Genomic DNA, 24,604 nt, shown 5'->3' on the forward strand with positions numbered 1-24,604 from the left:
GTAGAGAATTTCGGAATATTCGACTGGTTGGGACTTGGAGGCCGAGACAAGTTGTCTCAGATAGCCACAGCCACCCATTAACATCTCTACCCATATCCGTGGATATGACGACAGATTCGGAGAAATATACTTGACCTTGCACAGATCTACCTGACATTTTGAAACGAAACATCACCGCTCAATGGAAACATTGCCCGAGTAGGTAGTTGGCACGAGCGTACTACGGTGAAGTCGCTGCTATGTCGAAAAATCATCTTGGATACCGGGGGTCATGAAACCCAAGATTTCGTTTGCCTTTTCATCCAAGAGCCGAAGCATCGGCCTACCTGGCCTATCAATCATAATTCCAGACTGGACGAGTCAGATCATAAGTGAAAATACAAGAACGAAGATGAGAACATACGCGCCAGAGGGATCTTTGATACTGCGATTATTCCACCCATACGAATCCTGTAGATGTTCGAGTCGTTTGTTTAAGAAGCGCTACCGGTCTTCTTATTTTCCTATCTAATCAAATACCTTAGGACTCGCCGGACTACACTTAAAACCCAATCTCTGGCCACGAATCCTCATTGCTATCATTGCGGCGCGCTTCTGGGGATTCTTACTGCCGCCTTTGCACACCTCGATAACCATGACGCCACATCCGACCGATACTCCGGCTCTGCATTAATAATAGCGGGCCTGATTGGGTGTGCGTTTCGCGGGGTTATGCAGTCTCACTCCAACTACCGCATCCTTCATATTGATATCGCCGGTAGATTTACAAGCCTCGAGGGTGTGTTTCTTCGTCGACGTAATATGAGCGAGGCCTCGGATAAGCTGAAGTTACTCCTAAGTTCCTTGAAAAGCCTTGGGATGGCGCGAAGCAGCATGATGGAACCAGTAGACTTGCCCATAAATTTAAATGGAAACGTTTTCGATGTTCTCCTTCATGAATACCTACTTGATCCCGGCTCTCATGGTTCTAGCCCGACCGCCGACCTTTGTTCTTGCCCATGCAGGTATTCCATCATTGGGCGGTCATATCTCAGAAACAACCAATTGTCTTTTGGATGAAGTCGAGCAATGTCGATCTATTCGATAGAAAGTTTTAACCTCCAACCAGCTGATATCATGGTGAGGGGTCAATCCCCAGATCACATGGCGAACACTCGTCAAGTGCTCTTATATACAAAGGTCCGTCGAGTTGCAGATTGGTCTGATACCTAGGTCATTCAATCTTCAGGACTATTAGGTTCAAAGGCAAAATCGTACTCGAATACTACATCATCATAACACACCCAAACAATTTACGAAGACAAATCCCAAGATGTCGAAAGCCTTTCTTCTAGCTAAGGAGAAGTACCAGGCTGTTATCGACGACGCGGGGAGGGGCGACTTCGTGTGTGAGCATTGACAGGATGTCCCAAGTGGAAGTTAACACATCCACATACTGACCATGTTGGCAAAGGCCGAACCAACCGTATCGGCACCACTCGGCACCCTTCGAACGGAGACTGCCATGCCATCAATAGGGTCGATCATCCTCAGCAGCGTCGCCGGAGTAGCACGACGATGAGGGAGAAGATCAGGGATATGATGAACAGGCCGGCTTATTAAGCCGTATAAAACACATTGCCGCAAGGATAATCGGTTGCTGTTCAGTTGAAGGTATCATGACTTATGTGTACCAAATTGCCACAAATGAGAACAAATTCAATGTTTTGACAACTAACTCGAGCTTCCTCTCCCCTCATTGAGGTTCCCCTTTGACCTTAGTAATATCCTAGATGTCTCTCAAGTCTTCGTTCATCATCATGTGGGGGATCGTGTACTTCACTGAAGACTTTGATAGACGTCTCTAAGTCCATTTCATTGCCATCATAACACAATCTACCATGTAAACCGGAAGCGCGGAGATGCCCACACCCTGCCAGCCCATCTTATCAAATTTCGGGTTGGAATCTATTTCCCCGCATGCAAAAACCACTTCGGACGATTAGGCGGTCGAGTTTTGTTGCATCTCCAAAGAGGAACAGGGTAGGGCTCCTTCGAACCATGTACGCCACCTACATACCTAAGTCCGCCCAGCTCGATCGTAGATCATCAATACTAACTCGGACGACAGTACCAAATTAGGCAGTCGATGTAAATCGACGTTTGCGCTCTCACGGCTATCTTCCGCCGCCACATTTCGACCCTTCAACATCCCAGGCTATCTTGATAGGTTCGTGATTCCCGGAGAACTTCTGCCCCGCGAACCAGAGCTCGAACCTCAGCTCCGCCGGGGCGACGATGGCTCTGACCTCGAAGGTGCAGAGGTAGAATTTCTTGCCCTGGAAAAATAACCTCTTCGACTTACGCTTCATGACCATGTCGCTGTGGCCTACGCCCGTGAGGTCGCTTTTCACTACGCAAAGTTGCTTTGCCCCTTCTGCCGAGCTGGATAAGCATATGATCATCTCTGCCTTGTTGGCCTAGAGAAAGGGCTGAGGTTAACTTACTTTGACTCATACTATGTGGCAGCAAGTGAGGATCGAGATCCGATATCATGACAACAGATTCCCATGTGCGATTTGGGTCCTTTGGGTCTACCTTCTTTGTATATGTCGTGCAAATAGGAGTGTTCGAACTTACGGGATCACCCTAAGTACTATGATTGAGCGCGTATCAACAATACGAGGGCTTAATACGCACCTTTCTAATAAGCCAGTCGATCTGGCTCATGGCATATTGCTCCCCATCGTACGCATCGGTTTTGATCTCCTCGTCTAAGTGTATCGCCGGGTTATACTTAGTCTTGCAGACGATACCGTAGCTCGCTCGAGCTACCCTGCTCACTATAACGGGAGCAAGCCCCGAGTCTAGCTTCTGCAGCCGGTCTAACAACAGTCCCTTCACGACGACTAGTTGTGGATCAGGGGCCTGTAGTACCTTGACTTGGTGCGCGTACGGGTGTAGGCTTGTCATCATCTCATGCTGAATGCGATCGCGGACGTATTTTGAGCTCCCAAGTCCGCCGGATAGGATCATATAACTCTAATTTTGTTTGAAGATGTCAGCAACTAGATGCTTGGCCATGTTAGCTACTAGCTGTTAGCATATCAACTTACTATTAGCCTGTTCACCCCGTTAGCCTGCATCCAATTGAGCTGTTCGTGGATCTTCCTCATGATGTTTTCGACGTGCGGGTCGAAGAGGGACTGCATCTCTTCCCTAATTCGCAGCTCGTCAGATTCGATCCTCGTCTTAGACTGTGTTAAGAAGCGAGATACCATGAAATCACTATCCTCCCGTGCTCGATCCGCGCTTGGCTGTGGCTAAGGGTAAAAGGGACGCCGTCTAAAGGCAGCTTATAGCACGTCGACTGGTAAACTCGTTCTCCGAATTTGTGCTTCGTCGTCCGATATCTCTCACTCTTAACGAGTCTCTCAGCGCAATCGGGCGGAAGATGGGGTGTCAAATCTGGGAATTTGCTAAGCCGATCATTTATCATCGATACGAAAGCTTGGTCGATCAATGTCGAACCTATTCCAATGCCGTCGACCTGATTCATCTGAGATAGTGCCGGAAAAGGCTCTCGCGCTTCCACGACCTGCATCAGAGCGAGGTCCGTCGTCCCGCCTCCCGCGTCGACGGATAGGAATATGTCGCCTGTTTGGAAAGCTATAGTAGAGTTCTTGATTGTCCCAACGGCCGCCGCCTCCGACTCCGTTAACTCGACGGTAGCGGTGTGGTATCGGCCCTCCCGCCCAAATCCCGCCTTCGCGATACATTCTTTAAACGCGTTAATAATCTCCTGGCTTCTCCAAGTCGTCGGGACGCTGAAGATGAACTCGACCACCAACTCCTGCCAACCGACGTGGCTGATACCCGTGTGCAGCTCCACCGTCGATTTCACATGCGCGTAGACCTCGCGCATATAGTCCGAGATTAGTTTCTGCGCCTCGCGGACGGAGGCGGGTACCTGGCGGACGGCTTGCCGATGCGCATCCTCTAACGTGTCTCCGTCGAGGAATATTTTGAAGAACTCCTGCTTCTTCCTCTCTAGCGGGTCCTCGTCCTCGCAGAGGTAACCCCACGACGATAAGCTGCCATCGTCACTGTATATGAGACAAGTCTGAACCTTCTGCTCGTTCTTGGTGGAACTACCCGGCCAGTTGTGTATGATCTGTATGGGACTTTGCAAGGCCTGATTCCGTTGCGGCCTGGCCCAAGCGACACCTTGTTATGCGTGATGAGCATCAATCTCTTGTCTGAATGACGAACGGCGTATTTTTAGGTATACATATCAGTACTAACCTGTATAAGTCGTTCCTAGATCGATAGCTACCAGTATGTCGGGTCGTTCGCTCGCCATGATGGGTCAGAAAGCAAGTGGAAGTGCATGATTTAGAAATAAGCTAGCAATTAGATCTGTGCCGCCAGCCTGGATTCCCAGTCTAGTGGGCTATAACAGGGTACATATCTTGATTGTTTTATTGACTTTGGTTTCACCTCCAAAAGGTGGTCCCACCTGAGAGCCTCATTGATACAACATACAGACGGAATTAGAACATTCCCTTGTCCTCTTCAGGTTCTATAACCATGGATCGGTCTCGGTGGAGATTGCCGTAGGGCTAGGTACATACCCGGTTGGTTGGCTTTGCTATATTCTATCTATGAGACGACTTGAATCTCTCAGGATCGCTTCCTAGAGGACGTGGGAGTTAGGATCACCTTTTAGCTTGTGAGAGGTCAGCTTATGGGCCGTCTCAGCCGTAGCCACTGCTATTCTAGTCTGTCAAACTAGTTCGGAAATGGCATATAGCTGAATGAGATCTAACTAATTGATCTTGCTCCGACATAGGTTAAGTTCTTCGGCCCTTCCAAGGTGTGCAATAAATCGGTATTTCTCACGGCTTCCGCAAGCGGCCTAGGAGGGGATGAGGGGATAGAGGGGACGGAGATGATGGCACCAACAGCAAGCAACCGAACGATATCAATGATAGGTCTCATGGTAAAAATGTGTATTGTTATGAGTGGTTAGGTCGAGCTTAGCTGCGGCCCCCAGCGTTGTTATTTTCACCGCCGGAAGCGAAGGGGGATGACCTCTGATCATCTCCCTTTTCGCTCTTCTCCTCCACATCACACTTCTCGCTAGCCAATGAGCGTCGAAGGGGTACCCATACCCGGCCTAGAAAGGCAATCAGTGCTGTTAAAGGCAAGCATTACTTAATACGGCAATGAGCAGAGCGTGACGTGAGAACTGCCAGGTTTGGAAGGTTCAACTATATTTTTTTTCATCAGAAATGAGGCATCGTATTGTATCTCCAAAGGTCTACCCCAGCTTTTGACTCGAGGCCAATCCTAGAAAACAGAGAATTGTACTGGGGTGTGCATCCTGATGTGCTCCTCTTTTGAAATTCGTATCAAAGGATGGCCGAAGGTAAGTACATTAGTAGACGATCGTCCTCCTCTCGGTCGTACCAACCAACATACATACTTACACAACTGACTCTTAAAGCTCTCACATTTATTGCTCCGGGGCTGTGAGACCTGCTGAGATTTTTTTGTGGCGCCGGGATTGTATTTACATACAGTAATCAAGCCCTCAATCGACCAACACAGTGAATCCTTCTCCCCCCCTTCTACTCATTTCAAATGGGATTCATACTTTTCAAGACCTTCCGTTCGTCAGGATGGCGGAGGCATCGCTCGTCTCTTCGCACACGGCTTCGACGGCGTTCACGGGGGGGACTTCTTACGAAGCTGTCGACGTATTCACGAGAGCACCAGACCAGACCGCATATGTCTTTGCGACGGAATACTGGAATTCTTTCTCCAGTACCTCTCTTCTAACCACGTCTCCGTCCAGCACGGGTAGTTCGACATCTTCGAGCCAGACAACATCGTCATCTACCAATGCTGCTCAGTTGGCCGGGACAAGCACCAACTCGGGTATATCGCCTGGGGCTACTGCCGGAATCGCTATAGGATGTGCTGCCGCCGGATTAATCTTAGGAGCCATCGCGGGTTTCTTATTTCGACGGTCAAGATCTGAAGGGTCAAAAGCTAGATACCATGTAGCTTCGTACGCTAGCCAAGAGAAGCCATTACGAGATCCTTATTCAACTCCTATGCCTGTGGACAGATTGCAGCTTGGACAATTTCTTTTAGACTCAACGCCGGATACTGCAATTGGCGCAGAGATGCGTTCTCTGAGCCAATTGATTCAACAACATGTCGAAAGCTGCTACCACCCTCTACCGGTTTTGCGTAGCGTAGAGGCGCTCACCACGATCTTGATTCATCTCGGGTTGGACCAGAACAGTACGATGTCGGCTGCCAGACTCGCATCCTTGGCGGTCGATCCAAAAACCCGGTACAGTGCCATCCAGCATGTCATCGCCCGAGTTACATTTGCCAGTGTCACATTGGATGCAGCTTCTCGCTTTTCTCTGCTACCGCAACCGGTTTCTTCTTTCGCATCTCAAATACCGGCTACGGAAAGCCATAGAGGAAGCGCAGAAGGTGAGTCAGATCGTTTATGCGCTAACACTACGTGTCCTAATATTTTTTTTTCTATAGCTGTTGATATTGCGCTCACTCAGTGGCGACAACTGTCCGCTTTCTTGCTACACCCAAGTAGGAGTGATCGGACGCCGTTAGTTCCCTCGGAAGATATCAGTACCCATGGAGCGCAGCAACTTGCCGTAGCTCTTAACGCCTTCCTTGAGCCTTTTGTGATCGGTGATCGCGAAGATAGGTACGAGCAGGAAAACCATCTCCGAGAAGTGATAGTTGAGTGTGTGACTTTTGGCTATCTCGTGTTTTCCCAGCCCTGCGAGTATCGGTACCGCTTCGAAGGTGGCGTAAGACCCAACTACATTGTTGTTTTCCCTGGACTGGACAAGATTAGCGATGAAGAAGGACATAGATATCCTTCGCCTGTTCAATCTGTTGTTCCGCCGTTGACTGAAATGATTTAATTGCATAGCTACTGGGCGCATTGGTTTTATTTCCATTATTTTCATTTTTATGTATATATCAATAAAAGGGGCAACGAATAGCTGTTCATAGAAATCATCCCTTTCGTTAAACCCTGCTGTATATAGACAATTAGAGAGCGATGCCTTATGAATCCACCAATGCTATCGGGATTTAACCTATGAGAAATTGTCGTGCTGTCATGATGGGGAAAATGGATCACGGATTCGGAGTCTGCGCCGTAGTGGAGTTAGGTTAAGCCGTCAGCACTAGAATGCTTAGACGGTGACAACTGTAGAGAAGCCCAATAACCTGTGAGAGCGTGTAAAACTCAGCCCTAAGTATCCTCTTCCTCTTGTGCCACGCCGCATTCGATAGTCCCCGCCACGACGCCTACGGTAAAGTATGGCCAGTTGCGTTTGGCGTATTATTCGCAAGCAAGCCATTCTTGACCCGCCTTGTTACGAACTTACCTCTATTATACCTACATCTCATAGTACAATATCATGACTAGCATTGAGTGGGTTTGTTGCCTAAGCTCCGAAAACCATTATGTAAAGGTAGCTGATACCTCCTCGTTGCGTATCGCAATTGTAGGATGATTCAAGTGTACATAACCTCATGGAGATAGTTGTGACCAGCCGCTCTTTTTGCCATTTTTTGCCATAGCTCCGTTTGACGATTATTAAGACTTCAACGGGAAGCAAGTTCTCGGCCATCAGCGTATCAATATAACCCTAGGAAACGCTCGTAATATCCAGAAGACCTTAAAGGCGTACGACCGGCGTATTAAGGATTCTGACACAATCATGTTGAAAAAGATGAACTTTTTCAAACGACGTCGGTCGAATAAACCATCCGTGACGGGGGCGGGGGAATTGGACGAGCAATTCGCGAAGGTTAATACCACGAAGTCTTCGTTGGGCGATAGCAAGGATACGACTCTAGGTCAGCAAACAAAATACCTATTGAGCGACATCTCATCGTGCTGATTAGGTATTTCACAGGCCGACCTGCCGGATCTTTGGAAGAATTACCAGGTTACGGAAGTTCAACAGACCAACGAATAGCATGGGATGCGTTTGATCGTCCAGCCCAGTCTTCCGTCCCGTCTCTCGCGAGCGACCGCAGTTGTGCTATCACATCACCGTCTCCGGCGCCTACGGTTCAACCACTTTACGAAATATATGCATTGCCTGAACCGACAGTCTCGGGCGAGATATCCTCGAGACATTCATGCGACTCTTTCGACGAGCCCGAACCTACCTTGGACACGTCAACCTCGTTTTTACTTGATGCAACACCTCCTCGGACTCGAAGACGATATACGGAGTCAGCGGCTAAGCCAGAAGCTGGGTTGAAAGCTTTATTTGAGACGCCTTCCCATATAGAGCCACATCCAAGATCATCTCCAAGCGAGCCTGCCCCTTTACATAGCCGCCCGAACAATTCTGGGTTATTTGGCCCCCCTCTTGAAGAATCGGCGTATGCATCGCCAAATATAACGAGTCATCAGCCCTTAGTTTCCGAGTCCTTCACCGCCCACGAGCTTCCTAGCGACGCAGAAGTTCAGACTACTCAAGTTCGCGCACCGCCTGTTAAGCCTCTCTTCATATTGACTCCGCCTCAGACCCAATCGGACGTCAAGCCATCGCGCCGACTCGACGTCGAGGCGAAAAGAAAGACGGAAGATGAACCTTCGCCGAGTCAGAAGATCGCCTTAGCCCAGGTGTTCATGTACCAAGCCCGAATGACCAACCAACCGGCCTACAACACGAAGACAACTTCAGCTATTACAGATGATGGCATTTCGTTCGAATCAAAACCTTCTGGACTACAGCTCTCTCCAAGTGCAAGGGCTGGAGCGAGGCGGCCCAGGAGTGTATCGACGTCGTCTATAAGAGCAACACCTAATACGTTATTGTCGTATGATAACACAATAGTCCCTCGTCCACTACAGGCCGGCTTCATGATCTCTGAGCTCGATGGAAGTGTTACTAAGGGAAATGCGGTTGATAGTGAAGCATGGCGGAGGAAAAGCAAGATGCTCCAATCAGACTCATTCGGCTATCATATTGGAGTGGTAGCTTGAAATGAGAAAGTCCGAAACGAAAGATATAGCGCGATATACATATTAGACATGGTATAGCCGTCGTCTAAACTAAGGTAAGTTCTAACTTAATACGTTCTCAGACTTACCGAACACTCGTCTAACAGCGACAAGCACTATCAAAAGTCGTCGTATTCAATAAGACTCAGCAAACTCCGAACTGCAATCCGAGAGAAGACTAGGAAGGAAAATTTTACCTGTTCTCTAGAAGGACTATAAGGTCGTCAGTGGAGGTTTATGATCATGGATGGACCCTTTTTGCGATATCACCTGTGCCCTCACAGCAGATTCGCTAATACGAGTAGTATGGCTATATGATATCATATTGAAACGTTAGGATACCCAGAATACTTACTGAAAGATTTCATAATAAGTAAAGAGATCTTCTCTAAATGCGCCCAACTCGTCAATATAATTATGGCGACCGTCGATGATAATGTAGGATACCAGGTAATGCTAATTCGTTGGGAGTCGACAAGGCAGCATCTCAGTGTAATCTGTCAGATTTTATGTCATTTTTTAGGCGTCATTGAGGCCTAATAGGCGTTTGTCCAATCATAAATATCATTTATCTGGTACCTGACAAACAGTCAATTATTTCCATTGGGTCTAGGTATGTAAGAGGTTGGGTATTTAAAAAAGCATGTGAAGAGTCTTAAGAAAGAGAGCCCTGAGGGAAAGTTAGGTACCTAGATACTTCGGTTACTTGATGTCATTAGCCCTATGATATTGGTCAGAGCGTCTTTTAGCGTGATGCAGGAGTGGACTTAGCGTATAATACCCCTGAACGCCTGGCTTCTTCAACTTTTCACGTTCTACGATAATTATCCAGCTATCTTACCTAGGTGTATATGCAATGTATTGTCTTTAGACTACTAGTCTTGGTTACGAAGTTCCTTGGATTCTATATGGGCCTTCGTTGCTCCATCCTCCTACGATGGCTTCACGGGATCCGATCTGTCAAGTCAGTTCACAACCACTACCCTCATCTGAAACATCCGATCTGACGATATAACAGGCGGTGAATTTGGCTGATGGCCAGCCGTGCACTGCTGTAGCAACAACGTGGGAAAATCTATTCTGTAGATTCCACGGGAAACAGTGCCATGGGTTGTACATAGGTTACAAGAGGCGAAATGCTAAGCTAGATGCTCTATCAGAAAACCTCCCGCCTTACTTGCGGGACTCTCAAGTCTCGTTAGCTAATGAGACGTTTGACGTCAAAGATGAAAAAACCTTAAGAGAAATACATGCCCATCTCTACCAAGAGTATGTGCTACTAGGGAAAGTGATAGATGCTAGGAAGCTTCACCACAAGCACTTCTATCCACTTCAAATGGACTATGGTCACCAAGCCTATCTAGACACGCTTTCTAATCGACGTCATATCGTATTGCGTGCCCTAGAGAAACTCGAGACCCGCACCGCTCAAGTCCTCTACGAGAAAGAGAAATGGTACACATGGGTTCGCGATGCTCAAAAGGAAGAAGAAGCAACGCGAGAAAAGGAGTCTAAGAAGGTGAAGCTAGAAGCGGCCATGTTCAAGCGACATTGGAAAAAGATGGAGGCTCGCTTGCGAGCTCAGCGCAAGAAAGAAGAGAAGCAACGGCAAGATGCCTACCTCGAAGAAGCGTACAAGGAGCGCATGTCTGCAACAGAAAACGAAGATGACGCGGAGATGTGGGATCCTATCGAAGATGTCATTGAAGACGAACGTAGTCGATATGTGGATCTAATCAAGCACTTCTTATGGATGGAACTTCTCGCCGACGTTGATGAGAATGAGGATTCTGCTGGGCAAGCTGCCGCGTCATCTGAATTATCTGCGGACGTAGAGAAGCTTGCGATCTCGGAAGACAAGCAACCTAAGAAAGGTAAAAAGAAGTCCAAGTCGAAGGCTGCAAAAGCGGCTAGTACACCAAATAAGGCCAAACCGCAGAACGCTACCACGTCTAAGGCCCGCAGGACGGGCCAAAGCCGAATCATGGAAATGATCGATGACGACGAGGAGGCGCCTGAAGATCTTCCGGAGCCGGATAAGAGCAACATCGAAACTGAAAGCGAAATGCGGAAACGACTTAAAGAAGGTGTCGAGAAGAATTATGATCATATCGAAGGACCAATCTTGGTAGGAACATTAGAAGTTCCTCATGGCACACACTTAAAAACAGCCCCCTTGTCAGACGAGGAGATCGATTCTCTCACGAAGGACATCAAGGAAATCAAGCTACTATTATTCTGCCGACTCCTGTTGTCTCATGCTTCACTGCTTCCAGCCGCTGTGAGGGCCTCAAGTGTGGAGGAATTTCTCAGCGATCCAGAGATAGCCTCGTCCGACTTGCGAGACCTCTGTCTTAAGGTCGAGCGGCCTAGTCTTCAGGACATACGAGATGCTTGTGCTGACCTTATGAGGGGAGACGAACCCGAAGCTGAAGATGACGAAGACGACGTACCCGAGGAAGAGTCTTTTGAGGATGTCATATTACAAGAGCATCGATATGGTCACCTCCAAGACCCCGAGTGGTTTTTGAACAACATGCTTGCCCAGCGTCGGAAGCTCATCAGTAGCGAAGGGGGTCTTGCGAAGCTCAAGAAAAATTTCAGCAAGAAGCCTCAAAAGCAAAAGAAGATGAAAATCCAAGTCTGTGGCAAGAGCATATGGAATTATTCGAGCGAGAACTCGATGTCACGAGATGGTTGGCTTCAATTCTCTGTCATGGCGAAGGATTGCGACTTAAGACACGCTGTTCAGCTTTGTAGAAACTGGGATGAGTTTTCGCGGCTGAACTTCCTGACTGTTTGGCAATACTTCCCTGCTTCGAATTGGGTTTCTTGGGGCAGCGATAGGCTCACGCAGCAACTGCATGAATTGGTAGGAATTCCTCTATTTCCCTCTTCGTTGTACCTTTTCTGTTCGAGCATCTTCTCAAGTTACTAATCAATGTCCCTTTTTTTCATCTCCCTTTTCTCATCATCCTTTGAAAGCAAGGCTCTGACTATATACTAGGGCTTCTTCCCATATTTCAAAGATTTCGAGGCTCAGAAGCATAGCCATTTCCACCAAATTGGAGGTCGAAGCCAACACCGACGCCAACACAGCATTTTCGAGGTCAGGAACATTATCGTCGGCCACATGAGACGAAATGACTCAGTAACTCGCCGGTTTCTCCAATACTGCACTATGCGGACGGGCGAATTGTTGCTGCTCGTGCGAGATGGTAAGACGGGTAAGATAATCACCGCTCCCGAAGAGGAGCATCTATGGACCATGCGACGTAAGGAGGGCCTTGGTCGTGCTTCTAAGAACGAGTGGGACATAATGCTCGAAGTTGGGCCCGAGTATTTTGACATGGTAGACATACTTCGAAGGTGGCGCCTGGGTTTCGAAGATTACTACGAGGTCTGGTTATGGGACTTCGTCCCTTGTAACGATCCAATTACTCTATATAACGTGATCGTTACGGTATGATGCACTCAGACATGAAGGTTACGCACAAGCTAATATCCTTTAGGAACTTCGCAAAGCTTGGCGAGTTACCAAACCCCTTGACATATATACGCACAGGGAGCCTTTCCTACGCAGTCTTACGAGGAATCAGGAAACGATGCGCGTCCGCTCTATCCAACCTGGAGAAAATGTTCCAAGCCTATGGGACGACATTCATCACCCATCTAACAAATTCTTAACTACTGATTTATTAAACAAGACGGTCCTTGAAACGAACGGCGAAGCACATGAACATGCTTCGCCATACCTATTCTACAACGAAGCAGACGCTGCCGAAGACTTGATCCTTTTCTCTGATGAGTTGATCTCGCCTAATCGAAACGTTCCTTTCAGGGAAGTCAGCAACTCGATCACTCGCTTAGAAACGACGCCTGCTACTATGATCAACGTCCTGGCTGAAGAAGCTAGAGAGTTGAGCAAACGCGACAAGATCAAGGACTTAACCAACCTACCCGAAGCAGACGGTGACGAAGACTGGAGCACTGAACCCGAATCTTATATGGAAGAAGACGAGATGAAGATAACGACACATTGGAGTCTGCCGCAGATATGGGAAGATTCGATCGCGATAGTCAATCATAGACATATCAGCAGCGAGAGAAAACAACTTTTACGTCGAGTTGGCCTTCTGAGCGAGGGTTCGAACGTAATTCGTGGAGGTATAAATAGCTTATATGGTGTAGAATCCAAGTTGAAGACTGCAGACAAAACCATGGTCATGGAAAAGGACCGCGGCGCTGGTGAGTTGAGACTGTACCCGTTAAAATGACATCAATCTCTAATGAAAACAGCTCTGGTAGAGGCCTTCCATGCCGGAGACCTGGAACCCGGTGCCCAGGAGAAATACGCCGAGACTTGCAAGATTATGCGTGGTATCCTTGGACCTCAGAAAACTTTCGGCACGACGGAATGGGTTTGGTTCTTGGTTAACGTTCTCGACTGGCTCGGGATCAGGACCGATTATACAACCTACAGCCACGAGGCGCGAGCAGGATGGCCACACCCGTTCATCACCCAGGATATTGTCAAAGCTTTTGTTGCGATGGCTATGTTCTTCCCTGGCCTTGAACAGACGAAACCCGTATCAGATTTCTTTGATTCGAAAGAAGGGAGCGAATTTAAGGACAGCTTGCTTTTCAAACCCCACGAACGCGCGAAGACGCTCCCAGATTGCCGTACAAGGGCAAGCTTTAAATATCGGCCAAAATCGTTCTGGAAGGAATGGGAGGAAGTGCTGAAAGACGCCAAGGAGAACAAGAAATTTTTCGCAGATATTTACCCTATGAAATGGAGTGTTGCCATACGCCCCATCATCGCGAAATGTAAGACCGGTATTCCTGTCCGATATGCCTGGCCCTCTGCTAATAATAACATTCACAGTATACCTTGCCGGCATTATCGCCCCAGCATACATCCAAAACGACCCCCTCGTCGTCCCCGGCTTCACCGTCGCCGCCGAGGAACCGCACCGGCCGGGGAAGCTAGACTTATTCATGGACTACGCCGACCGCCACGGTGCGATCCAGTACCCGCAGAACATCCCGGGCTTCGTCAGCCCCTCCGACTGGCCCGTCCTACTTCCGCTCGCCCGCTCCTTCGCGTCTCAGCACGAGTCCAACGCCAGGTTCGCCATCCTCCGCGTCTGGTCCGCGCCGCACTTCTACCCGGCCATGCTCGGCGACTGGAACCGGCACGCGACCGCTTTCCTGGACGGGTACGCCCGCTCCTGGATCTGGAAGTTCATCCCGAAGGACATGCCCATCAGCGAGTGGAGCATGTACAACACCCTCAAGCTAAGGCTGGAGCTGCTGAAGGACCAGCTCAAAGTGGGAGAACGCGTTGTTCATCGTAACGAGGTTATCCTGGTCATGGGGACTGACGAGGTCGATTTGTTGAAGTATGTCACGGCGGTGACGTTCGCGATCCAGACGAAGCCGTGGCATCGCGAGATTGACCTCTGGAAGAGCTTCGTTAATGTCGATTTGGAGTTTTTGGAGGACTTGGATCCGTATTGGCTTGATTAGGTAGGTAGGTAGGTAGGTAAATTGGATATGGTGTATATGTGGACGAAGGTACGGCGGATTTACTGGGACATAGAATGCGATAGATAAGTCGTCGTATAAAGAGCTTTGAGAAACACTTTCATGGACAGGTAATACTGCGCGTAGTCATAGAACCCTCATATAAGTATTCCTATGAGAAACGTAGGTAACAAAAAGCTCTCCATCTCATAGATACGTATCCTACGTCTTAACAAAATCTTAAATTCATATACGACCAAATTATGTTGAACCGGAACCCATACCTATCAACCAAAGGAAACAATACAAAAAGAACGAGAGCCTTACGCAGACACCTAGATTAATTCTAGACTACTTATGTAGGTACCCAGCCGTACGAACCCGTCTGCTCAAAGATCCGGTCTCACGGGACACAAAGCAGCCCTGTTCTCACCGATTCGCACCCACAAATCGCTGTCTCTTCCTATGTATACATCCCCTTTTACACCCCTAGCTACCTACTCAATAGAGAGACAGGTACATCGTTACAGATCCTACACGGATTCCGATTGATAAGATTAGATGTAGTCACACTGTTCCGAGAGGGAGAACGCTGCGTTGCGTGGCGCCCGACGTCTCCGAGGTCTCCGAGCCGAGATCTAAGACAAACCTATAAGCAAGACTCCTTTCTCCTTTGATCCTTGATATTGCGTGTGATCCCTACAACATAAGTAGACTGAGTGAATCATTTGCATATGACGTTTCCTTAAACCGATAACCTTGACTGCCAGTCGTTTGTCGCACTTACGCGTGTCTAAGGCGGCTGATCCAGATCCATGGTCTAGGACGACGTATAACTGCCTAGCTATCCGGTAAAAATGTATGTAATCTCATATAAAACTGCTCTTCTTTCCCAAATATGAGTTGAAATGATCCTACCTCAGCTCATCTACCCAGTTGTACAACCACCGAGATATTAAATCTGAATACCACGGATAGACACCTACCTACTTCTTCTCCTACTATCCTCATCGTCATCACCAATACCAATCATCATCACGAACAGCAGCATCATCGAAACCAAAAAACAATGGACCTCACCACCCTCCCCTCCAAAGCCCTCGCCCCCATCCTCTCCCTCTTCCGGAACCACCGGACCCTCGTAACCGGCACCGCGATCTGCGTCGCGGCCGGCGTCAGCCTCTCCGTGCTCGCGGACCTGATCGAGGACTACAACGAGTGGTACGAGCTGGGCCCGAACGGGATCCCGCTCAACTTCTTCGGGTACCTGGCGCAGCGGATGGCCACGCCGTTCGCGCGCAGCGACGTCCGCGGCGGCACCCCCTACGACATGGAGAAGCTGTCGAGGCTGTACGGGCCCATCGTCCTGACCTCCTTCCTGGACGTGGGCGAGGATGAGGACGGCGACGGGGAGCTGCCGCTGCGCAAGGGCGAGAGGCCCGTCGTCCCGAGCTACGTGGGCCCGCACCGGCAGACGACGCAGAAGGCCTCGGACGCCATGCGCGCGAAGCAAGAAGCGTTCCTGCGCGATCTGACGGCCGCCAACCCCGCACTCTTCCAAGTCAAGCCGTCCTCGCTAGAAGGTCCTTATTACAACGCTATATGGCTAGCCGGCAACATACCCCAGCGCGACGAGATCAAGAACCTACGGGGAGAATTCGCGCACCCGCACGGTGAGGGAAGCACGCACTTGGTGCTAAGTTTGGTTGACGCGGCGGCGGCTATCGACAGTGGCTGGGCTGAGCGCCATCGCATGAGCGGGGTCGGGAATCTGATACCCTGGGGTTTCGTAATGATATATGCGCCGCGGGATGACTATGAGCTGGAAATATGGAAGGAGTTTATCGTGGCAAGTGCTCGGTACGCACTCGGTGGCGAGACGGTGGTTGAGATGCCATCGCCAGCCGAGCCAGAGTCCTCCAAGAAGGGCAAGTCCTGAGGAGCTTGGTTAGGTAGGCAGGACTGAAGATGGGAAATCTGTAGGAAACGCCCGCTGAGTTGAAAGGGGACACCGAAGCTCGGAACTGCACAGGAATCTCACCTCAAAAGTAAAGGTCCGTATGGACTCAAGGGTACATACCTAAGTACCTACCCCCTAGATATTCTTATGTATTAATAAGATATGATGTACTAATATTCTTGCTTGCTTTCCCTCACTCACTGGGCTGCTCGCCATAGAACGTTTGTGAACCAGGCACCTAAATATGGGTGGTGATGTGGTAACAAATACCTATTAATTACGAGACCCAATAACCACCTAGTTTACTCGAGATCATAGATGATATTGCCCCTTCATTGATATATTGCGCCATGCTGAAAGCAGATGTAGATCATTTCCTAGGAAGCAACCTAGGGTTCCAAAACGCTAATTCTTGAATATGTTCTCGCCACGCCTGGATTGGATCCGCGGCCGTAGCGGCCTGGGTATTGATATTTGTCGAATTGACGCCGTAGAGGTATGGTTTCTCGTCGGCGAAACAAGGTGTCTCTTGTTCTTCAGGGACGGTACCATTCAAGATGTATGCCTTCGCAACATTGTCTGTGCATGTGGACTTGTCTCTCGACGAATGTCCATAGCCGTGATGCACGATTAATCTAGCATTCTTACCCATCTCATTCAGAAGCCTTCTTCCGTTCCGTAAAGGAGTTGCAGGGTCGTACGTCTCCGCAATCAGTAAGACCGGGCTCTTGAGCGTATGGTTTAGATCCCCTCTGTAAACCTCTGCAGGCTGGGGCCAATAGGTATTGAAGTGTCGGCAAGGGAAGACGTTGAAGAAACGCGAATTACCGGAAATCCAAGCTTGAGTAGTCATATTAGCCCAGAGGGATTGCCACCAGACGAGGCCGCCGGGAGGTAATGGTGCGTCGTAGGAATCGGCGCAAATGACCAAAGAACCGAGTTCGTCAGTCGATGGTTTAGGGGAAGGCGGAGACGGCAGTGTTGGATCATACTCCCATTCCGAACGATCGAGGAAGGCCGTCGCCAAAGTTGAGTTACCTGCTTCCAGCTCGTACAGCATCTGAGCGAGAGCAGGCCAGCTGTTGGCATTGTACAAGGCGCTGTAGATAGCGGATACTAAGGCGGAGTACGTGATGATTGACGGGCCGCTTGATTCGATATAACCCGGGACGGGCCGTTGGCTGATTGAAACCACTAGCTTCTTCATGCGAATTTCCAAGTCCTGCAATGTCACAGTTTCAGAGTCCCTCGGCTGAGAAAGGGCGCAGTATTTTGGGCCAGCATTAAGACATTCACCTAGGAAACCATCGCGCCAGGCATCGGTAGCATTGTCCAGCGCAGTCCAGCCAAAACCACCAAGGAGACGGTGATCTCGGACATATTCGGTTCCGTCTAGAATTACGCGGCCCACGCTATCTGGGAACATGTTGGCCCACGTTTGACCGATTCCAGTCCCGTAACTAACGAGGTAACCTGTCAATTCATCTTCGCCGAGGGCTTTACGAATCTCTTCCATATCGCGCGCAACAAAAGCCGTACTGACAAACCGCGCGAGGTCGTCGTGCTTTTCCCAACAAGCGCGGAAGGTAGCATTGTTCATCGCATCTGCGAGCTCAAGCTGAGCCTCGGGAGATCCGGATACTTCGCGGTATTGCCCCGTCAGCATGGCCCAACGGTCTCGGTCGGCGTTGTAAGGGAAGCACGCGATAGAGGGTGAGGTCGCATTAACGCCACGCGGATCCCAACCCAAGACGTCGAACTTGCCGTCGCTTAGCCGTTTTGTGATATCCTGTGCAGCCCTCCAGGCATATGAAGTGCCACTACCTCCTGGCCCACCTGGCTCGATGACGATCGTGCGCTCGCTCTTGCGTCCGGCGGAGGGGTTGACGTACGCGATGAAATGTGCCGCATCCGCCCGAGCAAGGCCAGAAACTTGGTATTTCGTCACAGCAAGCCGGACAATGCGCGGTTCGGACTGATTTGTATAGTCTAGTGGAACGTCTAGGTAACCACATAGATAGATCCCTCGTCCAGCATACGGATCATCGCCTGACACATGCTGTTCAACTGTCGCATTCCCCCAACTCCAATGATCGGGATTCGGGTCGAATAGACTCGCCCAGCTTTTCTCCGGCTCGGAGTCGTCGAGGGCAGGCGGTAGAGTCGCATTCGTGCAGGGAATGAAGCGGAACGGGTCGTCAGGATGCGGAAACCGACCGTAAGGTGATCCGGATCGTCTATTACAATGTCGGACGGCGCCACTCGTGAGGACGTCGTAATATTGCTCACGGAATCCTTCGTATGATAGACCTGGAAGATAGCTAAATAGAGCAGTCAAACCGATCAAGCCCACGACGGCCCACGTCTTCAGCCATGACTGATTAGGCCGCGACTGTGGATGCTGAAGCTGAGTAACCGAGAGAGACGATTTCTCCATGGTAATTACCTAGGTAGGTAGTTGTATTTCTCGGGCGCAGATTGCGCTTCCAATCAGTTCTATCACCAATTCATGAACAATTTCGCTGGCACGCAATGCAAAAACCAAGAGTATTAAAGTTGTTAAGGAAGTCAATGCACCCGGAGCTGCCAGAGAGGTAGATATCCATTACGAGCAGGAGCTCATCCTCCGGCTAAAGCTCCCTGTAGCACCTGCATTTAGGCGGGGCAAGTAAGAGATGTACCTGAATTCTAGTTGATCCTTCCCTTTATTTAAGACAACTTCTCCTGAAGAACATCCGTAGCAACGACGTTCTCACTTTGGATTATTTCTTCCTAATAATTTATACTTCTACGTGAGCTTCGCGTCATTAGTAAAGCTTGCGAACTCAATATCCTGAGTTCTGTATAATTCGAATCGTGATTGGGCGATGAAGCAACCAAGCAACAAATATGGCGTCTTTAACATACCTAGCTATGGCGCAAGACAGCTATGGTGATATCTCTAACCTCTAAGTTCTCCACGACGTCTTGTGACGATCCGTCTCTAGGTCTAATAGGTATCAGACCATTCCGTATCACTCTACCCAAACCTTCACATCCCCCATTCCCACGAAAATAGAGCCGACCTCACATAGGAATCCGCCTAATCTCCTCAACGCTCCAATACCGCCTCATATTCTCCGCCCCCAGCGTCAGCACCTCCTGGTCGAGATGCTTCCAGAGCACCGCGCCCCAGCCCTGCATCTGCTCCTTGAGGGCCGCCATGTCGAGCTCCTTCTCGCCGTCGCGGCACGCCCGCAGGTACTTCTGCATGCCCTCCATGCCCTCGTGGATCTCCTCGTGCTGGCGCAGCAGCTCCGCCGCGCCCTTGCCCCCCTTGCCGTCCGTCCGGAACTCGGGCATCCGCCGCGCCAGGATCGGGAAGATGTACGTCTCCTCGATGTTGTGGTGCATCTCGAGCTGCGACACGAACGCCAGCCCGTCGTTGATCACCCCGCGCCCGCCCCGCGAAGACCCGCCCTTGCCCTTCCCGTTCCCCGCGCACGCCGCCGCCCACAGCGCGTTCCACGACGTCCGGAAGTGCGCGTGGAACACGTCCATGTGCTCCGCCAGCCTATTGTATGCCCTGAACTCGGCGCCCTTGAGGGGCGGTAGTTTCTTCTCTTCTTTTTCTTTCTGCGCTTCCTCTCCCCCTTCCGCTTTTGCGATCGTGGTAGTCGGCTCTTTCAAAGCACTGGGCCCTGCTGCGGAACTGCTTACATCGGAAGGCGGGTCTACGGAGGACATGGCGGCGTTCGAGTGAATGCGACGCGCAAGGCTAAGTTGTGGATTGTATGTAGATATAGGGAGGAATATGGAAGTACAATCGTAATAGCGAATTGGTTCTCGATCGCCAAGCCTACGTAGAGTGGTAGCGGTAGGTCGTAGAAGCGAACGGCTTACGGCAAGGCGAAATCCAACACTGCTTATTATACGTCGCGGAACTTGATTTCCCGTCATCATATATTTGGAGACATTGTTAGCGGACATATATATACCTACCTAAATACCTTAGGTAGGTATATATCATATGCTAACTACATAGTGGCGACCCCAAGTATACCTAGAAATTTCAATAAGTCAGCGATTAGAAAGCAGTGGAAATTCTGGTACTAAGTAAAATCTCGTATAAGCCCTCTTTCTTTTCGCTGTGATTGGTTGGTCGACCCCTGGATCGCTAGGTATGCTGCTGTTATCGATATACGTATATCTGGGGACGGCCCCATACTCGCTGGACGAATGAAATCATCTTCCTTTGAACGGTTCACTACCTATGTATTCCGATACCAACCTTCGAGAAAAGAACCAGTACGAGAGGAAGGACATTACACCATGAAGAACAACTAGGCAAGGTAAATTCATGTGTTCTAGAAGTCAATTCTCTAGCCATAGCTATGTTATCAACATAAGCGAACCTCGTCACCGGCGACTATGCCAGTCCCATACCGAGGCCTTTTCATTATAAGTCAAACCCAGCCGTATGCAGCAGATACAAACGAGAGAAAGTTGAAGACGAAACCCTATCCGGCAGTCGTTTAACCTCGGACTGCACCGCTCAGCACACCTCCAGTAAACTGCGTGCCGCCAGCTTGTCTTTGACCAGTCCCGCCTGTCCTTGCGCCGCCCCGGCCCGTCCGTTGTCCGCCACCTCGGCCACCTCTCTGGTTCTGTCCGCCTCTCCTGTCGAAGGCGTTTGCCGTACCTTGCGTACGTTGCTCGAGCGTACGTTCGTTAGTCTCGATGAGCTGTGCTGCCTTGTCCGACAGGGTGAGCGCAAGACTCTGGAGACGAGATAGTTCCACGCCCTTCCGGAAGATAACTGTCGATGTAACTTGGTCGAGGGCGGCAGCTAGCTCCTCATGGCTAATCATCTTGCTGACGATAGCAGCCACTTTGCGGTCCTCGAGTTCGAACATGGATGAGAGGGTGGAGATGGCAAGGGTGTCGTAGAACGGGGCGTACGTGAAAAGGTAAGTCCGTAGACCTTCCTCCTGGATTTGCTTCGAGAGCATGGTCTTGATCTCTTCTGTGTTCGGCATCAAATCCCAGATCTTGATGCTGTGGATGAAATTGGTAGCCTTCTTCCACTCTCCGGCGGCCAGAGCGCGAGACGCTTGCATCACATGGTCACGAGTATTCTCCGGTGGTCCGGTGAAGATTTGTCTCTCATGGTATTCCAACATGCGTCGGTAAGTCTTGCTGATGACTCGCTTCTTGATATCGGGCGAGGAACCAGTTTGGGCAAGCAGCGGGATCTCGAGAAGCATGCTGCATGTTAAGTAAACGCACTCTAGAAGTTCGAGGTTGATGTGCATGTGGAAGGGCAGCTGTCGTTGCTTCTCTAGTCGCTCTTGCTCGGGGGATACCTGTGCAAACCGCTGGATCATGACACCCTGGGCCAACAGTTCCTTCTGTCGACCGCTACCGCAGATCTCCTGTAACGTGTTCTGTGCTTCGTACACTAGACCCTTCCGGAAGGCGCATAGTCCAACTTGAACAAGCGTTCGGTTGTAGAGAATCTGTGTCTGGACGTCGAAACTGCCAATCGTCTCCTGCAAATGCGACATGAGCATCATGTCTCGAGCCTTGTAGTATTCGTCGTGAAGGGCCAGGAAGTAAATTTGGCAAAGCATGGCGCGGGCACGAATGATGCCCTCGCTGTTGACAAATAGATAATTGCAGAGGACGTTCAGGAGATTGGTAGCATCCGTGATACTGCCTCTGGGAGTGATGGTGGACTCAACATCCGCTGGCACAGGCTTCCAAGCGTTCTCTTCGAGGATCTTAACGACTTGAGAAGGCTTGAAGTAAACATGTTCCAATCTACGCATAACTATGCGGTTGAGGCTATCCTGGGGGGTCTGCAGAGACTCATCCTTGGTGAGGGTTTCGTAGTAAAGAAGGCCTCGGAAGATGACGTTGTATAAGGAGCCCTCGTCTGTCAGTCGCTCGATATACTCGGAAGTATGGGGGTCGATGCTCTGTAGAGATCGAGTAAGTTCATCATCTAGCCGCTCCACGTACGACACAATACTTCCAGGGATCTTGATGTACTTCTCGCCTGGCTGCAGCGTAGGCGGCTTCTCATCGTCATCCCATTCCTCGGCATTCTCGATCACGACGTATTCCCGGTTCGCCTCTAAGACCTCGAACAAGGTAGAGATCTCTTTCTCGGCAGCCTTCCAGTGCTCTAAAGGCATGGATGCCGATCCACCAGACCCAAGATCGAATCGTGCGGAGACCATAGTTAGAAGGACCTTGATTTGTTGGTATGGAGTGACAGCAACTTCGTGAAGCTTCTCCATGATCTTGATCTGTTCAGTACGGTCCGTATTCTTCTTACCACGAGATTCCATGATTCCACGTAGGTGTTTGAAGATGCTCTCCGGGGTAAATTGGAGCGTTCTGCCGCCTTTACCAACTGTGGAAAAGCCTTCTTGATCATCCTCGACTTGGTCAATGAGATCCTCTGCCTTGATCTTCTTGGGTTTGGGGGCGGGTGCCTCTTCCTCGTCTTCCGAAGCAAGGAAATCTAAAGGATCCTCTCTGTAAGAATCGACCTGCGATTGGTAGTCCTGTTTGAGCTTCTTGATCTTTTGCTTGACGGCGTTGAGACCACGGGCGCTCGTGGCATTCATCTTCTTGGGGGTAACCTTCTGTTTCGAAATGGCCTCGTTCATCGCGTCCTCTAACTCCACAAGGGCCTTGATGTAGAGCTTCGGCGTCCGGCCGCGCTCGGAGATCTTGGCGGCCTGTCTGTTGAGCTTGTCGAATTCTATATAGTAGATGGAGTTAGCGTAACGCACTTGTCGTTCTCATATTTCGCAGTGCCAATCAGTCGAACTTACCAGCAGACACAGCACCCCAATCACTGATCTTCTGACGCTTCTCTATAGTGTCGATTATTGACTCTAATTCGGCCAGCTGCTTGTCCTTGGCACTCTTGAGGGTCTTGGGGGCCTCATCGTCGCTCTCTTCGCTCTCGGAATCGTCACCACGTAAGAAACGAGCGGCACCGGATCTTTTACCACCCTCCTCATCGCTGCTTGACTCTTCTTCGGACTCATCCTCGTCCTCGTCTTCATCTTCTTCAGACTCGGCTTCCTGCTCTTCCTCTTCCTCCTCTTCCTCGGAGTAGAGCTCCTCCTCTTCGGAGCTGCTCTCAGACGAGCTGTCGTCGCCGCTGCGGAAAAATCGAGACATCTTGTTGGGCGTTCTCTTGATGGAATGAAATATTTGAGTAGACAATAGATGCAATTTCAGAGTGTTGTGTCCCCCAGATGCGATGAAGTAGGGAGTGGGAGAAAATGCGCGCCAATCTAGAAGAAAAAGACGACGTTGGGAGTTGGAGGGGCAAAATTGAAATAAAAAGGTGCACACTTTTTTTTTGGAAAATCAAACGAATTTTTGGTGTGGGGTCGACGAGGAGGGGGTGAACCGATTGGTAACCTGAGGCAGGCAGGGCTGGCAGGCAGCTGACAATTGATTCGACTGAACCGTGCTTAGGTGAGCACGGTGCGTAGAGTGACTCACTGTTAGCGTACTTTAAAGTTTCTTAGCAGCTGCCAACAATCAACAATAAATTACATAAGCGAAGAAACATCAGTTGCTCGGATCTCTCACCAAGAATCACATCAGGTAACCAGGAATTTGCGTTTATGAGTGGTATTTAACTATCGAAAAGTAGCATCGGAGAGTTCATATCAAAATTCTTATTTTGTACGAGTGATTTCATATGGCTTATTGAATACCAAAGAAATGTTTAAGACTTAAAGGACATTGTAATTACGTAGGTCCAAGGCTTGAATATATCTAGATGTGAGGGTTAGCGATTACGTTGCATTATATTAAAATCGAGAGGCATTCAATAAAAAGTGACGTTCAATTGAAAAATTCCTTGACCATGAGCAACTGTTCCTGGTAAAATCGTGTAATCCCCTGGGATCCTATGAAGCCTATACGGCCATAAAAATAACCATAACTCCATTGACGCCATTGTGACTTGGAATGACTGGCCCAGATGTGAAGAGTAAACTAAGCCATGGAAATAATGATAGTATGCATCATCCATCGAC

The 24,604-nt window shown here is 49.6% G+C and overlaps 9 protein-coding genes across 9 annotated transcripts; 5 read left to right on the forward strand and 4 right to left on the reverse strand.

The window, feature by feature from the left end:
• Nucleotides 1-1,111: 1,111 nt before the first annotated feature.
• Nucleotides 1,112-1,790, forward strand: F4807DRAFT_227548 (uncharacterized protein). Its single transcript, XM_047994123.1, has 3 exons — nt 1,112-1,119; nt 1,229-1,388; nt 1,454-1,790. Exons 2-3 carry the CDS (start codon nt 1,313-1,315, stop codon nt 1,600-1,602), a joined length of 225 nt encoding a protein of 74 aa, XP_047851136.1. The 5' UTR covers nt 1,112-1,119; nt 1,229-1,312; the 3' UTR covers nt 1,603-1,790.
• F4807DRAFT_227385 (uncharacterized protein) lies at nt 1,790-4,652 on the reverse strand. The gene is made up of 7 exons (XM_047994122.1): nt 4,285-4,652; nt 3,258-4,206; nt 3,096-3,198; nt 2,680-3,021; nt 2,487-2,628; nt 2,060-2,416; nt 1,790-1,971 (listed from the first exon to the last, which is right to left on the reverse strand). Exons 1-6 carry the CDS (start codon nt 4,340-4,342, stop codon nt 2,157-2,159), a joined length of 1,854 nt encoding a protein of 617 aa, XP_047851137.1. The 5' UTR covers nt 4,343-4,652; the 3' UTR covers nt 1,790-1,971; nt 2,060-2,156.
• A 533-nt stretch (nt 4,653-5,185) lies between these two features.
• F4807DRAFT_438703 (uncharacterized protein) lies at nt 5,186-7,140 on the forward strand. Its single transcript, XM_047999141.1, has 3 exons — nt 5,186-5,410; nt 5,489-6,495; nt 6,553-7,140. The coding sequence occupies exons 2-3, from the start codon at nt 5,664-5,666 to the stop codon at nt 6,951-6,953; spliced, it is 1,233 nt and encodes a 410-aa protein (XP_047851138.1). The 5' UTR covers nt 5,186-5,410; nt 5,489-5,663; the 3' UTR covers nt 6,954-7,140.
• A 133-nt stretch (nt 7,141-7,273) lies between these two features.
• On the forward strand, nt 7,274-9,725 carry F4807DRAFT_438708 (uncharacterized protein). Its single transcript, XM_047999142.1, has 3 exons — nt 7,274-7,899; nt 7,959-9,117; nt 9,176-9,725. Exons 1-2 carry the CDS (start codon nt 7,761-7,763, stop codon nt 9,041-9,043), a joined length of 1,224 nt encoding a protein of 407 aa, XP_047851139.1. The 5' UTR covers nt 7,274-7,760; the 3' UTR covers nt 9,044-9,117; nt 9,176-9,725.
• A 273-nt stretch (nt 9,726-9,998) lies between these two features.
• On the forward strand, nt 9,999-14,593 carry F4807DRAFT_463565 (uncharacterized protein; the record flags this gene model as incomplete). The annotated part of the gene is made up of 6 exons (XM_048002002.1): nt 9,999-10,025; nt 10,080-11,933; nt 12,069-12,524; nt 12,574-13,309; nt 13,361-13,891; nt 13,950-14,593. 6 exons carry the CDS (start codon nt 9,999-10,001, stop codon nt 14,591-14,593), a joined length of 4,248 nt encoding a protein of 1,415 aa, XP_047851140.1.
• A 436-nt stretch (nt 14,594-15,029) lies between these two features.
• Nucleotides 15,030-16,725, forward strand: F4807DRAFT_227720 (uncharacterized protein). The gene is made up of 2 exons (XM_047994124.1): nt 15,030-15,441; nt 15,636-16,725. Exon 2 carries the CDS (start codon nt 15,660-15,662, stop codon nt 16,527-16,529), a length of 870 nt encoding a protein of 289 aa, XP_047851141.1. The 5' UTR covers nt 15,030-15,441; nt 15,636-15,659; the 3' UTR covers nt 16,530-16,725.
• F4807DRAFT_438715 (Alpha/Beta hydrolase protein) lies at nt 16,631-19,148 on the reverse strand. The gene is made up of 2 exons (XM_047999143.1): nt 16,821-19,148; nt 16,631-16,755 (listed from the first exon to the last, which is right to left on the reverse strand). Exon 1 carries the CDS (start codon nt 18,985-18,987, stop codon nt 16,921-16,923), a length of 2,067 nt encoding a protein of 688 aa, XP_047851142.1. The 5' UTR covers nt 18,988-19,148; the 3' UTR covers nt 16,631-16,755; nt 16,821-16,920.
• Nucleotides 19,149-19,279: 131 nt separating this feature from the next.
• F4807DRAFT_438718 (uncharacterized protein) lies at nt 19,280-20,754 on the reverse strand. The gene has a single exon (XM_047999144.1). The coding sequence runs from the start codon at nt 20,517-20,519 to the stop codon at nt 19,617-19,619; it is 903 nt and encodes a 300-aa protein (XP_047851143.1). The 5' UTR covers nt 20,520-20,754; the 3' UTR covers nt 19,280-19,616.
• Nucleotides 20,755-20,882: 128 nt separating this feature from the next.
• On the reverse strand, nt 20,883-23,924 carry F4807DRAFT_438719 (eukaryotic translation initiation factor 3 subunit 8 N-terminus-domain-containing protein). The gene is made up of 2 exons (XM_047999145.1): nt 23,378-23,924; nt 20,883-23,304 (listed from the first exon to the last, which is right to left on the reverse strand). The coding sequence occupies exons 1-2, from the start codon at nt 23,730-23,732 to the stop codon at nt 21,065-21,067; spliced, it is 2,595 nt and encodes an 864-aa protein (XP_047851144.1). The 5' UTR covers nt 23,733-23,924; the 3' UTR covers nt 20,883-21,064.
• Nucleotides 23,925-24,604: the final 680 nt, after the last annotated feature.

Source organism: Annulohypoxylon truncatum (assembly GCF_022578515.1).
Source record: "Annulohypoxylon truncatum strain CBS 140777 unplaced genomic scaffold F4807scaffold_33, whole genome shotgun sequence".
Taxonomy (NCBI): Eukaryota; Fungi; Ascomycota; class Sordariomycetes; order Xylariales; family Hypoxylaceae; genus Annulohypoxylon; species Annulohypoxylon truncatum.

Excerpts from the sequence above, each read along its gene's own strand:
- F4807DRAFT_227548 (XM_047994123.1), top strand. The coding sequence starts at position 1,313 with ATGTCGAAAGCCTTTCTTCTAGCTAAGGAGAAGTACCAGGCTGTTATC. Across the intron at positions 1,389-1,453 it reads GGGGAGGGGCGACTTCGTGT|GCCGAACCAACCGTATCGGC; the intron begins GTGAGCATTGAC and ends ATGTTGGCAAAG.
- F4807DRAFT_227385 (XM_047994122.1), bottom strand. The coding sequence starts at position 4,342 with ATGGCGAGCGAACGACCCGACATACTGGTAGCTATCGATCTAGGAACG. Across the intron at positions 3,199-3,257 it reads GGGAGGATAGTGATTTCATG|GGAAGAGATGCAGTCCCTCT; the intron begins GTATCTCGCTTC and ends GCTGCGAATTAG. Across the intron at positions 3,022-3,095 it reads ACGGGGTGAACAGGCTAATA|AGTTATATGATCCTATCCGG; the intron begins GTAAGTTGATAT and ends AAACAAAATTAG.
- F4807DRAFT_438703 (XM_047999141.1), top strand. The coding sequence starts at position 5,664 with ATGGCGGAGGCATCGCTCGTCTCTTCGCACACGGCTTCGACGGCGTTC. Across the intron at positions 6,496-6,552 it reads CCATAGAGGAAGCGCAGAAG|CTGTTGATATTGCGCTCACT; the intron begins GTGAGTCAGATC and ends TTTTTTCTATAG.
- F4807DRAFT_438708 (XM_047999142.1), top strand. The coding sequence starts at position 7,761 with ATGTTGAAAAAGATGAACTTTTTCAAACGACGTCGGTCGAATAAACCA. Across the intron at positions 7,900-7,958 it reads TAGCAAGGATACGACTCTAG|GCCGACCTGCCGGATCTTTG; the intron begins GTCAGCAAACAA and ends GGTATTTCACAG.
- F4807DRAFT_227720 (XM_047994124.1), top strand. The coding sequence starts at position 15,660 with ATGGACCTCACCACCCTCCCCTCCAAAGCCCTCGCCCCCATCCTCTCC.
- F4807DRAFT_438715 (XM_047999143.1), bottom strand. The coding sequence starts at position 18,987 with ATGGAGAAATCGTCTCTCTCGGTTACTCAGCTTCAGCATCCACAGTCG.
- F4807DRAFT_438718 (XM_047999144.1), bottom strand. The coding sequence starts at position 20,519 with ATGTCCGCTAACAATGTCTCCAAATATATGATGACGGGAAATCAAGTT.
- F4807DRAFT_438719 (XM_047999145.1), bottom strand. The coding sequence starts at position 23,732 with ATGTCTCGATTTTTCCGCAGCGGCGACGACAGCTCGTCTGAGAGCAGC. Across the intron at positions 23,305-23,377 it reads TTGGGGTGCTGTGTCTGCTG|AATTCGACAAGCTCAACAGA; the intron begins GTAAGTTCGACT and ends TCTACTATATAG.